Here is a 16,253-nt window from a genome sequence, read left to right on the forward strand (position 1 = left end):
GAACAGTTCTTTTGTGTTGATTCCTTTCAAAATGTTATTGGATGAATAGAATGCTTTTCGTTTTTCTTTTATCAATAGTTTGTAGCTCTTTTATTCATCCAATTATCCCATAAATCATCCCCTTCTCCTATTTCCTCTCGTAATTCGTAATGTGCCCAGTATTCCTCTGGGTTGATATGACCCTTTGTGAGATGTTCTTTTTTTATCTTTAGGTGTGTTTTAGATTTTAGATGATTCCAGATTAAGTTAAAGTAGTAAGTAAAATGATTGGACCAGATATCATGACACCAGGTACCGTCGGATAGAGAGATGGAAGAATTTAGGATCTCCTTTGTGGACATAGCTACTACTTCTAACTGATGGCCTTTTTCATGTGATTGTGTGGGTAAAGGGAGATTGTAATTGAGCGAAGATAGGAAGATTTTAAAGTCTTTCGCGTCTGGATTGTCCTCGTCCTCTAAATGGAGGTTTATGTCTCCTGCTATAATATTATATGAAGGAGTAATTGAATTATGTAGAACAAATTCATAGAAGTCTTCTCTAGCTTTTGACCAATTTTTCAGTGGGACATAAAATAGAATACAAGAGAGGGATTCTTCTAGTTCCTTGTTACTAATTTTGCATGCTAGTATTTCTAACTGGTTGGTTATTTTAGAGTCTATTCAAACTAGTAAGCAAAATAACAGACACCACACAGATACTACAGAACCATCACAATCAAATCCCAGAGGTCTCCACCCTAGCCAACCACTTTAGGAAAAAAATCACCGACCTCAGAGCCTCAATACCCCCTCCTCCACCCAATCTTGAATTCAACCTCAAAACGCAGAGTAGTGAATCCAAAGGCGATATGAGCTGGAACCACTTCGAGCCCCCAGATTGGAATAACTTTCTTGCACTCTTCAACAAATACTCCAAATCAAATTGTCTACTAGATGAATGTCCGTCTAAGATCATGCAAGATGCAATACCAGAATTTAAGAGGGACCTATTTAACTGGGCAACTTACTCTCTCAAAAACGGAACCTACCTGGAAAATATGGGACACATCCTAATCACACCCATACCCAAAGACCAGAAGATCTCACTCACACTGGCGTCCAACTATAGACCCATAGCGAGCACCCCCTTTTTCACCAAAATGCTGGAAGGGCTGGTCAACTTGGAATTAGTAAATCACTTAGATAAGTACTCTATCCTAAATGACCACTAATCTGGATTCAGAAAAGGATTCAGCACCGAGACAGTCCTAGGCTCTTTCCTTAACCACCTATACGACCTTTTCAATCAAGGTTCCAGCGCCTTGATCCTACAGTTAGACTTCAGCAGTGCCTTCGATCTTGTGGACCACGAAACTATGCTTAGGTGCCTCGACGAAATGGGAATATCAGGAAGAGTGTGGACCTGGTTCCAAGGTTTCCTAACCAAACGATCTTATCAAGTGGTCCATGAAGGAAATTACTCTGAACCCTGGAAAAGCCCCTCGGGAGTCCCACAAGGATCCCCCCTATCTCCCACCTTGTTCAATATATACATCTCTTCTCTAGGCCACCTTTTACAAAAGCTTAACCTAACTTATTATATATACGCAGACGACATCTCCATACTAATACCAATAACAAGTGTGACCTCAACCAACTCAAAACATATCTCCTCCATCATGCTCGAAATAGAAAAATGGACTTTAAACTTCAAACTGAAATTAAACTCAGAAAAGACAAAGATTTTCCTTGCTAGCCCAAACGAGAAAATCTCCGCAACTACAATATATGTAAACGGCCATGATCACCCAATACTAAAAACCATAAAAATACTGGGAGTCACCCTGGATACCCACCTGACCCTGACCGAGCACATAAACTCGGTGACTAAAAAATGCTTCTTCATCCTTTGGAAACTGAAAACCATAAAAAAATTATTCGACCCGCTATCCTTCAGAATATTGGTACAATCACTGATTTTATCCACCCTGGACTACTGTAACATTGTCTACTTGGGAATATCTAAAAAAAAGGTGAGAAAACTGAGAATAGTTCAAAATACGGCCATCTGTCTAATATTCGGACTAAAGAAGAGCGATCAGGTTAGTCCATTCTACAAACTCCTTCATTGGTTACCAATTGAAGCACGAATTCTATTCAAATTCTCCTGCCTCTGCTATAAACTAATCTGGGGACTGGCCCCCAGCTACCTACTACCTCACTTCGAATTCCACTCCTCTATTAGGCCTACCAGAAACCGTAACCTCTTTACCTACCCAAATATCATAGGCTGTAGATATCGCACCTTCTTTGATAGAACATTCAAATTCCAAGCAGGTAGACTGCAAACTTGGACAGGCTACTTCACTGATGCCGCCAGAGAATCATATAGTATCTTTAGGAAAGAACTAAAAACCACCTTGTTTAAGAAATTTATAACCTAACCAGACTTCTCCCCTAAAATCGGAGCCTCCTCCCATCCCAAGGAGTCCGTCTACCCTCTTCTGCCAAAATTTCTATCTTTAATTGTTACCAGTTTTTCCCACTGGTGCCCGTCCTTCGTTCAAATGTACCAAGTTAACAACTTACTTCTCATCAACATCTTATGTTATCTTTTTACCTTCGCAGTCTTGCACCTTTGTAACTCAAAGCGCAATCTCCTTTCTCTTCTCCTACTTATGCTCTGAATATCGTCGACTGTATAATGCTACTCATTGTGAAACCGTGTAATACACAGACCCTGTAACTCTCCTGTTACTATCACTAGATGTTCAATGCTATACTCTGTAATTCGCTGTCTGTACAGTTTCTCTTCATTGTAAACCGCCTATAAGTCGCAAGATTGTTGGCGGTATATAAGAATAAAGTTATTATTATTATTATTATTAATAAGTCAAGTTCAGACACTCAACCATGCGGGTTTGTCCTGCAGTCTGACAACAAGTTCTCTGAGCATCAACAAATATGTACAAACAGTGGTTTAAATCACCTGTGTTTCACTAAATAGTGCCACTTCTAGTATTTAGTTTTGCTTTTGCAGCATACAGACTGAGCAGCGTAATGCATTCATTCAAAGTTACTTCATAATATGGTGTCAGAATACCATTTTAACCAGTCAATCATTCTTTCAACATTCTTTCCCAAGCCACACACCCATCCTGGCAAACAGTGCCCTGCACCTTAGCCTGTATGCATGCCTTGGTCTTCTATCTGGAGTGAACTGAAACACATAAGGCAGTCCACCCAGCTTTTTGTTTGTTTTGATCGCAACAGGATGGGGACAGCCATCAGTAAGCACATTTTGTCTAATTCAGTGGTTCCCAACCCTATCCTGGAGGACCACCAGGCCAATCGGGTTTTCAGGCTAGCCCTAATGAATATGCATGAGAGAGATTTGCATATAATGGAAGTGACAGGCATGCAAATCTGCTTCATGCATACTCATTAGGGCTATCCTGGAAACCCAATTGGCCGGGTGGTCCTCCAGGAGAGGGTTGGGAACCACTGGTCTAATTGGTTAGCTTATGCTCAGGTGGGCTGACTGGAAGGCCATGTCAGGGCTCACAATGTCAGAGCCATGGCTGTGTTAGTAGTCCACTTGAGATCAGCCTTCATTGAGAAGATATGCAAAGTTGCAGCATGGTCTTCGTCCACACATTCATATCTCACTACTGCCTAGAATGGAATTCCTGATGTAACAGTTGGTTTGATCAAACAGTCCTAAAGAATTTGTTTGATATCTAGAATCCAATTCCACCCTCCAAGGTCCAATTTTGTTCTGTTCCAGACTGCACCTCCTCAACCAGTTCATATATAATTTGAGGTTGATTGGGTTTTAGTTAGTCTTGCATTGCAAGAATCTAATGCCCTAATTTTATTGTTTTTTGGTGAACATGATAGCTAGGGATTCCTATGTGTAAGGATTCAATCTGTCCTGTTTGTCTTAGGAGAAAGCAAAAGTTGCTTACCTTTAGCAGTGTTCTCTGAGAACAGCAGGACAGGAATCCTTACATCCCCTCTCAATCCCCTTAAAGTTGAAGTCCTCCTTTAGCTATTTTATGTTACTGAAGGTCCCATGCTCGCATGTCAGGTGGGAAAGCACTCACACATGCATGGTGGAGATCACTGTCCAAAGCTTCTTAAAGCTATAGTGTGCTGGGCAGCATCCACACCAGGCTTTGTCAGGATGATATCAGCCATGTGTAAGGATGACTTAGCTTTATACGTGCGTATCATCTACACATAAATCCTATATAACTCCCCTAGTATATCTGCCTATATATATTACATTTTTAAAAATATGATACACTTGTTTGAACTTTGCTTAATTTTGGAAAACATCACAAAATACCCTGGAATGTTGTGTTGTAGCATAATTGAAGCAATGTTATGTATGTTTGACTTTATTACTTCCATAGTTGGAAATAAAGTCAAAAACTAATTGTAGGCAATACCAGATCTGGCCCTTCCAGTAGGTAGATTAGGCATCCACCTAGGAAGGTGTTTTTAGGAGCAGCAAGGCAGTAGCATCTTCTCTCCCCTTTCCCATACCCGTATCCAGCATTTGCACTTTCTTCCCTGATGTTTCCCTACCTGTTCTCAGTCCCAGGTCAAAGATAAAAGCAAACTCAGGAACCTTTAAACACAGGAAGAAACACAAAAAAGGGGTATGTAAAATCCACAAAAATAAGTCCACAAACAGAAAGAGTGGATTAAAACAAAAGATACTGGGATGACTGCAGGAAGGACACAAGATGAAAATACTCACGAAAAGCCTTAAAAACTGTAATAAAAATATATGAAACACAAGGCAGTGTGTTTTGGCAGTATGCCTTCCTCAGGAGTCCATATGACTTGATTGCTTATGCAAAGATAAAAAAAACAGCACTTTGGTGATAAACCACAATTAACTACTGAATTCCTCCTAGACCTAGCTTCAATACTCAGACAGCAGAGCCAGTAGATAAGGGATTAACCTCCTCTGCAGTCTGAGAATTGAAGCTAGGTCTAGGAGGACTTCAGTAGTTAACTATGGTTTATCACCAAAGTACTATTTTTATTGTATCTTCGCATAGCATTCAAGTCATATGGACTCCTGAGGAGTGTTGAGTTTTCTTTAATGTTTTATCCCTTGTGTTTCTTTTTTTTAAAAAAAGGTTTTTTTTGTAAGCATTTTCATCTTGCGTCCTTCCTGCAGTCATCCCGGTACTTTTTGTTTGTACCTTTAAACACAGACCGTGCTCAAATGAAGCTGCATCTTGCCTTTCTCCAGGAGGATCTCCTCTGTAAGAAAGGGGTGGAACGTAGTTGCACTTAAGCATGTGCCTGTATTTAATGGCCCTACACAAGTGCTGAGTCTGCTTTAAACTTCCACCTAAGTTTGGAACCAGGCGAAAAGGGCGACCTGCAATCAGATGACTGGATACATTGAAACCAACCATGGATATGATGTTGGAGAACCTTTCCGTACTAGCACAAAAATGATTTCTTTTTAGATCCGCAATTCATCAAGTCACTTGGACTTGCGCATGAGTCAGTGGCACCTAACAACAACAAGAAGTCTGGAAAAAAGGGCAAGACAGAGAAGAGGTGGAAGATGCTAACTTGGAATGGGGGATAGGGAAGAAAAAGAAGAGCTGCTGAATAGTGGGGTTGGGGTGGAAATAGGGATACTAGCCACTTAGGGGAAGGGTAGAGGGGGGAATGGTGGATACTAGACACACAGGGTAGGGAGGGTTAATAAGGGGGGGAATGTTAGCCACATAGGAGTGAGATGGGGTGGAGTAGAGAAGGGTAAGGGCATTGTTGGCCACCTGGGGGAAGGGGAAGTAAGATGCTTGACTATGGAGGGATTAGGAAAGGGAGATGCTGGACTGCAGGGCTAGGGCCTTGAACCATCCCAGGGAAGAAGGGTGCATGGTTGACATTTCACAGAGGGTATCAGATAGCCTTGGATCTGGGCAATATGATTGTGCCCTGACCTGATATATATGTGTAACTTTCAAAAGTAGTCAGGCAAGTAGATATTTTATTGGTCAAAATATAACTTGACCTTAACTTTTTATTTGCATGCAAAATCATATTTAAAAATAAATAAAACACAATTTTCTATTTTTTCTTATTAAGTCCTTAGAGGTGCGACTGCAGTATGACATAGAAGACATCATTACTCCTGAACCAGATGCAGTTCTTCCCTTTTCTGAGTCATGCTCCCAACCTTTGTGTTTAAAGAGTCAGAACCTTTCAGGAAGTGTGAATACTGTGGCTTGTGAAGGAATGATGAAAGACAGTATCCCATGTCTCAAGTAAGAACACATCACTATCCAAAGACACTTTCTCCAATTTAAGTTATTTCTTAATATTTGAAAGAATGTGAACAAGACAGGTTTTAACAGTTATCTAATAAATTGAAGGAGATAGTATTTTATTATCCCTATTAGTCATTTATCCTTTGAAATTAGAAATTGACAAAGGAAATGATCATCAGAAACAAGTGCAAATTAGTAGTGTATTATAAACCTATTCTGATGGAATTTTCATGAAAGTTGACAGGTAATGCAGGGATATGAGCTTAAACTTAGTTTCACCTTGCCATCGGCTGATGAACAAATACATAAACAATTGTGTAAGTTAGCATTATGATCTTAAGAACAGCCATACTGGGTCAGATCAATGATCCATCTAGTCTAGTATAGTTTTTCCAACAGTGGCTAATCCAGACCACAAAGAGACAGAATTCCAAACTACTACTATTTAACATTTTTATAGTGCAGATAAGCATACACAATTCTGTATAACAACAAATTTAATAGACAGTCCCTGCTCAATAGAGCTTATAATCTAAATTAACAGACAACAGGACAAGTAAGGATTGAGGGAGTTTCTCAGGGTGCTTAGGGTGAGGGAGTTATAAACTAAATGCATTCTCGAAGAGGTGGGCTTTTACTCTGGATTTGAATAGTTCCAATGATGGAGCTTGGCAAACTGACTGAGGCAGTTTGTTCCAGGTGTAAGATGCAGCAAGAGAGAGAGGGCACAGTCTAGAGTTGACAGTAGAAGAGAAGGGTACAGATAAGAGAGGTTTTCCTGATGAACAGTTCCATGGGAGGAGTGTAGGTAAAGATGAGAGGAGAGATATTGAGGAGCTAAAGAGTGAATACACTTGTAGGTCAATAAGAGGAGTTTGAACTGTATATGGAAGTGGATGGGGAGCCAGTGAAGTGACTTGAGGAAAGGGGTGATGTGAGCAGGGGCCGCCATCAGGGCAGTACTACCAGTCCTGCATTCAGGGGCCTGGAGCTGACAGGGGGCCCGGGCTCCCCCAGGGTCCTAGGCAGTGTTCTAAGGCAGGGGCGCCAGTAGCTCGCCAAGGCAAAGTGAGTCGATCACCCAGGACTCACTTTGCCTTGGTGATCTATCGGGGCGATCAGTCTTCCTCTCCCCGATGTCAATTCTGCAGTCGGAGAGGAAGTTCGGGCCAGCCAATCGCTGCCTGACTGGGCGGAACTTCCTCTCCGACGGCAGAATTGACGTCGGGAAGAGGAAGACTGATCGGCCCGAAGCAGGGAGAGCATGCGTCGGTGTCGGCGTCGGCTTTGGGGCTGTTATCCATTGGTGGGTCCTGTTCCCCGATGGCAGCAGCAGTGGCAGTGGCTTGGGGAACGGCAGGGAGAAAGAAAGAAAGGGGGCAGGCAGGGAAACAGAAGGAAAGAAGAGAAACAGAAAAGAAGAAAGAAAGGTCAGGGAGAGAGGTAGAAAAAGTTGGGGGAGGGAATGAAGTGTGGAGGAGAGAAAGCATACAGGCTGATAGAAGGGAAGAAAGATTGGATGCACAGTCAGAAGAAGAAAGTGCAACCAGAGACTCATGAAATCACCAGACAAGGTAGGAAAAATGATTTTATTTTAAATTTAGCAAAGTGGAGGCAGTATTACCACAGTTTTCAAAGGAATTTGCCCAAATAACTTAATAGTTAACTGGGTAAATTCCCAGAGATGAAAACTTCCCTTCACTTACTATGCACAGTTCTGAATTTATATCTGCTGTCTATATTTTACAATATGGTCCCCTTTTATTAAACCGCAATAGTGGTTTTTAGCGCAGGGAGCCTATGAGCGTCAAGAGCAGCGCTGGGCATTCAGCGCAGCTCCCTGTGCTAAAAACTGCTATTGTGGTTTAATAAAAAGGATGGAGGGTATATTTGTCTATTTTTGTATGGTTGTTACTGAGGTGACAATGCATAGAGTCATCTGCCTTGACCTCTTTGAAAAAAACCCAGAATAGGAATGATAATTAACATTTTCTCAGCGTATAGTGTGCTTTGTGTTTTTTAATTTTATTGTTGGTAGATCATTTTGACTTGGTCATTTTAAAGTAGCTCACAAGCTCAAAAAGTTTGGGCACCTCTGAGCTAGAGCGTTGAAACTGTGTATTTCTATTTTATCCCCCCTTTTACAAAACTGGGGAGCGTTTTTTAGCGCCAGCCGTGGTGGTAGCAGCTCTGATGCTCAGAATTCTATGAGCGTCAGGACTGTTACCACTGTGGCTAAAATCCACACTACAGTTTTGTAAATGAGTGAGGGGTTAGTTTGTGATGACATATTCCATACTAGGCGAAGGTGTTTTCTGTGTTCTGTGTGTTCGAAAGACATGATTTTCTGTTAGGATTGACGGTGTAGGATTGATCTGTGCTGGTCTGGCTTGTTTAGTTTTACAATGGGTGTATTGATGTACTGCTCACTGCAATATGTAAGATGCTACCTTTTCCTAGGTACTCATGGGTGTCGGGGGGGGGGGGAAGGGGTGCGTGGGGGGCCCAATAGGATTGCTCAGTAAGGGGCCCAGAAATTTCTGATGGCGGCCCTGGATGTGAGTATAGTGACTCTGGTAGAATATAAGTCGTGCAGCAGCATTCTGAACAGATTGAAGGGGAAAGAGTTATGTGGGAGGCCAGTGAGAAGCAGGTTGTAATAGTCTAGGCAAGAGGTGATGAGGAAGTAGATAAGGGTTTTGGTGGTATGCTCAGAGAGGAAAGGTCAGATTTTTTATTTATTTAATTCATTTTATATCCCATTCTTCCCAATGAGTTCAGAACGGGTTACAGGTTAAATTTATATACCGCATAAAACTATGTGGTTAACATATTGGTTACACACATAATATATTGATCACCCTTTAGTCGCATGGATATATACAAACAATAGACAAACATCATATCAATAAAACATTCAACAATAAAACTGTAACAAGTTAAAACCTAGATATTCGTTGGCACTATATCTTACAGGAAGAATAAAAGTAGCAGCATTATATAGAAAAGCATTAATAAAGAGCTGTGTTTTCAGCATTTTCTTAAAATTGATCTTTACAATTCAAAATCGCAGTATGCCTGGTAGAACATTCCAAAGTTTGACACCCGCCACTGACATCATTGATGCTCCAGTTCTAACTTAAAATACAATGTGTTCATTCTAACTTGACATATGGTTCAACATACATTTAGTATTGGTGGGGGGAGGTCTTTAGTAGTTGGGAGTAGTATACCTTTTTAGCGTCTAGGGTAGCTTGTTTATATTCTTCATGCAGTTGCTTCCAGCTGGATTTGTCATCATTGAGCCTGGATTTGTACCATTTCCTTTCCACTTAATATTGGTTCTTAAGTTGCCAGTAAACCAGGGGGAGGAGAAGTTTCAAGGATAGTATTTGATCTCTTTGACTGCAGCTATGAGGGGTGTTCAATAATTAACCTACCTGAGTATGAAAGACAATAGCAAGCATGTTGAAACAAGTTTGTACATGTTGTGACAAGATTACTCATGCACAATTGGGGCTCAGTGTGAGTCTAACATTCTAAGAAACAGGATGTCAGGAGAGTCCTCATGCAAATCAAGGAAGAAACTACTAGATTTGGAGCACTGTTCAGTAATAAAATATCTCACAAAAGAAGGGTAAAAGCCAGAGGAGATCTATGTATGTATGATTGCAGTTTATGTTTATTGTTAGCTTCTATACTGCTACTAATGACTGGGATGTCAATTCAGAGCGGTTTGCATGACCTTCTGTAAAAGGTGTTACAATACTTGAGCTTCTGTGGAGGTGTTATAATATAGAGTTACAAAGAACTTTTGCTGTATAAAGAGTTACAGGGGCTTCTGTAGCGGTGTAACAGTACAGAGTTATTACTATCAGCATAAATATGGCATAATCATTCAATTATCCTACTTATGTTACCGTAACATTGATCATTCTACGTATATGTATGTATATGTTCATACTAGATCAATCGTCCTACTTATCTTCACATCTAATATTAAGTTTACTATTGCAGCTAAGCACCCAATATTTACAATCCTCCTAAAGAGTTTGGCCTATTCAACTAAATAGTGAGACTGCCCCATCATCCTATAAAATAAAATTTTGCAGCAAGCAGTTTAAGTGAGGTAGAGAGTCCATTGAAGATGGCCTGTGGAAGCAAGAAATGTGCAAGAAAGTCGAGGATTTAATTTTGTCAGACGGACAAATTAAGGTTTCCCGAATAGCTGAAGAAATAGGCATCTCGGCAGGTATAGTTTGGAAAACAATTAATGAAAAGTTGGGCATGTCCAAGGTTAGTGCAAGATGGGTTTCAAGAATGTCAGAAGGCCATGAGGTTCCAGTGCTGTCAGGAGAACTTGGAGATGCTCTGTGAAAACCAAGTGAAATTTTTTTCATCGTTTGGTGACTGGTGATGAGACATGGGTCTGTCACAGAGATCCTGAGTCCAAAATGGAGTCAATAAAGTGGAAGCAGAAATCATCTACCACCCCAAAAACAGTCAAGACAGAAAAATCTGCAAGCAAAGTCATGGCAACTGTCTTCTGGGATGATGAAAGACTTTTGTTTCTGGAGTTCATGCCACACAAGACAATCATAACCGGGAAGAGTTATGCCAACACAATGATCTCTTTGCAGGAGTCAATCAAGGAGAAAAGATGAGGAAAATTTACAGCAGGCATGCTGCTGCTTCACAATAATGCGCCAGTGCACATGTCACAACAATCACAGGCTGCCATCTGAGAATGTGTGGGGTTTTAGCAGCTGAACCATCCACCCTATAGTCCTGACCTGGCTTCTTTGGATTATTTCCTGTTCTGAGTTTTGAAGAAATTTCTCCATGGACAGTGGTTTGAAGTGATGAAGATATCAAAGAAGCTGTGACATCCTGATTTGAAGATCAAACAGAAGAATTATTTTCAAAGGGGTTAGTCATGGCAGGAAAATTAGATGAAATGTATGGAGCTATTAGGACTATACTGAAAAATAAACATTTTTGGAAAACTTTTCTTTCCTACTGAGGTAGATAAATTATTGAATACCTTTCATATTGCTGGAGATTGGCTGAGTTCGGGGAATTGGAGTTGTGAAAGTTATTAAATGGTGGTCGGAGAGTGGAAGAACTATAATGCAGAAATTAGTGATAAAGTACTTTAGAGGAGAGGACCAAATCAAGGCAGTGGCTGTTCTAGTGGGTAGAGACAGTGGAGCATAGTTGAACATTGAATGAGGGCAATAAGACTAGAAGCGTAGGAGTTGTAGTAGTGATCAGTGTGAATATACTTGTAGGTCAATAAGTTATAATAAGGTAAGTCAATAAGTTATAATCAGCAAGAATGAGGGAAGGAGATGAAGGTTCAAAAAAGAAGAGGCGCCAGGAGTTGTCAGTGAGAAAAGAGGAAAGATGCTTATTAGGGGGTCAGTAAACAGCAGTCCTGGTTGGGTAATTACATTGGTGGAGCCATGATGTCTTATGGTGCATTTCGAAAAGAAATTAAGTCAGCGCTGTTTGACAAATTTATTTCCTAAATGTGGATATTATTTACACTGAATATATTTAAGAAAGTTGTATTTTAACTATTTGTATTTTCACTGGTTGTCCAGCCTTCTTCTGTGTAAACCACCTAGAAATTGCTTGGTTATGGAGGTACAGAACAATAAAGTTATGTTATGCTATGCTACATGGAGGGGTAGAGAAGCAATAGTTGGATGGAATGGACTTCAAAGGAAGAAAAGCAAAGCAATTGAAGTGGAAGGAAGGGGTTGAAATCTGTAAGAGAGTGAGCGTAGCAGCCCAACACCACCACCATGACCAGCTGAGTGAGGTGTAAGAGAAAAGGTAACCTCCATGACATAGGGAAGTAGCTGAAGCCGTCATCGGGGTTGTTCCAGGTCTAAGTGCAAGCAGGTGGAGGGATTCGAGATTAAAAAACTTCGTGGATTTAGGCAAGCTTGTTGGAGATGGGACGGGTATTCCACAGGGCACACGAGAAGGGCAAGACAGAAGGAAAGGAACAGAAATAAAGTTGGTGACATTAAAGTGTGATTCACATGAGTAGGGTGGGAGTTGATTGGGAGGCCAGGATTGGGATTGATGACTTCGGCAGAGAGCATGAGAGGAGCAGGAAAGTACAGACGTGAATATGGGAGGTATGGGGGGAAAGGGGTCTGCAGCATAATGGACGAGATGCATATAGGAAGATCGGGGATGGCGAGATAGTGTTGAAGGTTTAGGGCTGAGAAGAGCGTAGTAGACAAGAGGGAGAATGAGTTGATGAATTGAGTGATGGGGTTCAGTGGCTTGGGGTGAAGGGAGAGAGTGTGAAGAGTCAGTATCAGGAGAAAGATGTGTACAGGAGCCCTGGAAGTGGAAGAGAGGAGAGGGAAGCACTGGGAGGAATATTTATTTTATTTATTCAACTTTCTATAACGTTCTCCCAAGGGAGCTCAGAATGGTTTACATCAGGACACTCCATTTCTCGCCTCTTCATCACATTTTTTCACAGTGGGGAACGCCTCACATAGATCTTTTTGCAGCTCCCCAAAATCACACACTGCCTCAGTTCTGCTCCAGGATCTATTATCCTCATCGCCTCGAGGCAGATGCTTTTCTTCTGGAATGGACGAATCTCTTCCTGTATGCATTCCCACCATTCCCTCTCATTCTCAAGATTCTTGTCAAGTTAAAGAACGACCAAGCCACCATGATTCTGATTGCTCCTCGGTGGCTGAGACATCCTTGGTACTCCCTTCTCCTTCAACTCAGCAGCAGGGAGCCATACCTTCTACCAGTTTCTCCATCTCTGCTTACACAGAGTAAGGGATCTCTGCTTCATCCCAACCTGCAGTCTCTACACCTGACAGCTTGGTACCTCTCAACATAACTCCTCTTCAATTTTCTCAATCTGTAAGAGACATTTTAGAGGCTTCTAGGAAACCTACCACTAGACAATGCTATCACAAAAAATGGACTAGATTTTCTATGTGGTGTTTTTCTCACGATAAGGAGCCTCAACATTCCTCCTTGTCTTCTGTTTTAGACTACCTTTTGCACTTATCCACCTCTGGCCTCAAGTCTACATCGATCCGAGTCCATCTCAGTGCAATTGCTGCTTTCCATCAGCCTATTGAAGGAAAACCCCTTTCTGCTCATCCGGTGGTTTCCAGATTCATGAAAGGACTTTTCAATGTCAAACCTCCTCTCAAACCGCCTCCCATGATTTGGGACCTCAATGTTGTTCTTGCTCAATTGATGAAGCCTCCTTTTGAACCAATGTCTACGGCTCATCTGAAGTATCTCACTTGGAAAGTGGTGTTTCTCATTGCCCTCACTTCTGCTCAAAGAGTCAGTGAGCTGCAAGCTTTAGTTGCTGATCCACCTTTCACTGTGTTCCATCATGACAATGTGGTTCTACATACTCATCCTAAATTCCTACCTAAAGTGGTTTCAGAATTTCATCTTAACCAATCCATTGTTCTTCCAGGGTTCTTTACAAAGCCTCATTCTCATCCCGGAGAATCAGCTCTTCATACTCTGGACTGTAAACGTGCTTTGGCCTTTTATTTGGAACGCACCAAACCACACAGAACTGCTTCTCAACTTTTTGTCTCCTTCAATCCAAATAAATTGGGACATCCTATCTCTAAGCGTACCATCTCCAACTGGATGGCTGCTTGTATCTCCTTCTGCTATGCCCAGGCTGGATTACCCCTACAGAGTAGAGTCACAGCCCATAAGGTCAGAGCAATGGCAGCTTCAGTAGCTTTCCTCAGATCTACACCTATTGAGGAAATTTGCAAGGCTGCTACTTGAGCCTCGGTTCATACTTTCACTTCTCATTATTGTCTGGATGTTTTCTCCAGACGGGATGGCCATTTTGGCCAGACAGTATTACAAAATTTATTCTCCTAAATTGCCAACACTCCCACCATCCCATTCTGGTTAGCTTGGAGGTCATCCATATGTGAGAATAGGCTGCCTGCTTGTCCTGGGATAAAGCACAGTTATTTACCATAACAGGTGTTATCCAGGGACAGCAAGCAGCTATTCTCACAACCCACCCAACTCCCCTGGTTGGCTTCTCTGCTAGCTATCTGAACTTAGGAGACGCGCCCTGTGCTGGGCAGGAAGGCACTCACGCATGCGCGGTGTGGCTGACTCAAAACTTCTAGTTTCTACAAGCAAGTCTGCTTGCGAGGCTTCCGCATCAGGGCTCCGTCGATGACATCACCCATATGTGAGAATAGCTGCCTACTGTCCCTGGATAACACCTGTTACGGTAAGTAACTGTGCTTTCTGGGACTGCACAAATACTAACACTAGCTGATGAGCAGGTCCCACATTTGCAATCACTAATATAGAAGATGTACATATCTAATAATAAACCTTCATTAAAGGAACAGTGTGGAGAGGAACCCCAAAAAGCAGTAATACCCTGACTGAGTGATCCTCCACTTGTACCGCTGACTCTAATGAGCAGGGATGCTCGCTTCTGGGTCTCTCATTCACTTCTATTACTGCTACGGTGAGCCTCTTCAGAAGTGAGCCTCATCAGAGCGGGGATGCTGAATCAGCTGTCAGCAGCGCATGTGGAGGATCATTCAGTCAGGGTAAATATTACTGCTTTTTTGGGCCTCCCACTTTGAGCTTAGGCTCCCTCAAAATGAACATTTCCCTTGCTGTACCTAGTAAGGATCCCCAAGCCTCACCAACTGATGGCCACCTCCTCCCCCTCCAACTTCCCAAGTTCTGCAGCTGGGAGCAATATTGCAGAGCTGGAGCCTTCCCTCCTCCCTGCCCTCTCCCCCCTTGGCTTTCATGCATGCATGCATGAAAGCAGTGGCAGCTTGAGGATATTGCCATTGGCTGCAAAGCATGGAGATTTTGAGTTGCCAGACTGGAGGAAAATGTCTTCAGTTGGCAGGGCTTGGGAATCCCCACTAGCTCAAGTATTTATAAATTGCACTCAGGCAGGGAGAAACTTTGGTGCCCATCCACTAATTTTGGGCTCCAGTCCCTCCCTCAAATCAGCTGTATATGACTACGCCACTGAATACAAAACTAATTGTGATGCATATATCCCAAAGCTAACATATTCCAGTTAATAAATTTAAAAAAAAACAATTTTTTCTACCTTGTTATCTGGATGTTTTGTTTTTCCATTATCTTGGTCCCAGTTTCTCTTTCTGCTTTTTGTCTATCTTTAACTAATTCCCTTTCCAGTGTCTACTGTCCATTTTTTTATCCTCTTTTCTCGTCCCATTTCCTTCTTATGCTTGTCTCCAGCGTATTGATTTTTCCCTTTCAGCTTTCTTAACCTTTTCTTTTCTTTTTTGCCTCTGTCCACTCAAATCTTGCCTTCTTTCTCACCCTTCTTCTTTTTAAATGTTCAGCTACCTTTCAATTCTCCATCTTCTCTCAGTCCCCATCTCTCCCATTTCCCATCTCACTCCTTTCCCAGCCTCCTATTTCCTACTATCTACTCCCCATTACCACATTTCTACCACTGTACTCACTGCTCTCTCACTCATCTTGTCATCTCCCTTTTGACCTCATCCGCATGGCTCACCACTTTTAGAAGAACCCCCCTCCCTCTCCTCTGGTCAGGCTATAACTCCCTGTCCCTTTCTTTCCATCTCCTAGCATCTTCTTATCCCAGCTCTCTTCCCTCCTGCCCTCCCATGGGTCCATCTCTGCTCCTCTATCGCCGTGGTCTAACATTTTACTCCCTCTGTTTTCTGTTTTTCTTCTTCCCTCCCCCCTTGATGCTTAACAATGAAATGGAGGGGAAAAAAAGAGAGATGTTGCATCTCTCTGCCTTCTATCTACAGGCCTAACATTTCTCCCTCCCTCCCATCCCCAGATCCAACTTCTTTCCCTTTCTCTTCCCAACAGCCCCCTATCCCATCTCTACCCCTGTCTGCCTCCCTTCCTTAGGTAAACCATTTCTCCCTTTCTCTTC

The 16,253-nt window shown here is 42.0% G+C and overlaps 1 protein-coding gene across 6 annotated transcripts in view; it reads left to right on the forward strand.

Moving 5' to 3' along the window:
• Positions 1-16,253, forward strand: part of STXBP5L (syntaxin binding protein 5 like) — an 815,959-nt gene that overhangs the window by 565,755 nt on the left and 233,951 nt on the right. For all 6 annotated transcript variants that reach the window (XR_004539193.1, XM_033941651.1, XM_033941652.1 and 3 more), the window contains one exon: positions 6,108-6,286. Coding sequence is in view for 5 of the 6 variants with exons in the window: in XM_033941651.1 (XP_033797542.1) it covers positions 6,108-6,286 (179 nt within the window). In the remaining variant the exon portion in view is untranslated. The remainder of the gene's footprint in view (positions 1-6,107; positions 6,287-16,253) is intronic.

Source organism: Geotrypetes seraphini, chromosome 4 (genome assembly GCF_902459505.1).
Source record: "Geotrypetes seraphini chromosome 4, aGeoSer1.1, whole genome shotgun sequence".
Classification (NCBI taxonomy): domain Eukaryota; kingdom Metazoa; phylum Chordata; class Amphibia; order Gymnophiona; family Dermophiidae; genus Geotrypetes; species Geotrypetes seraphini.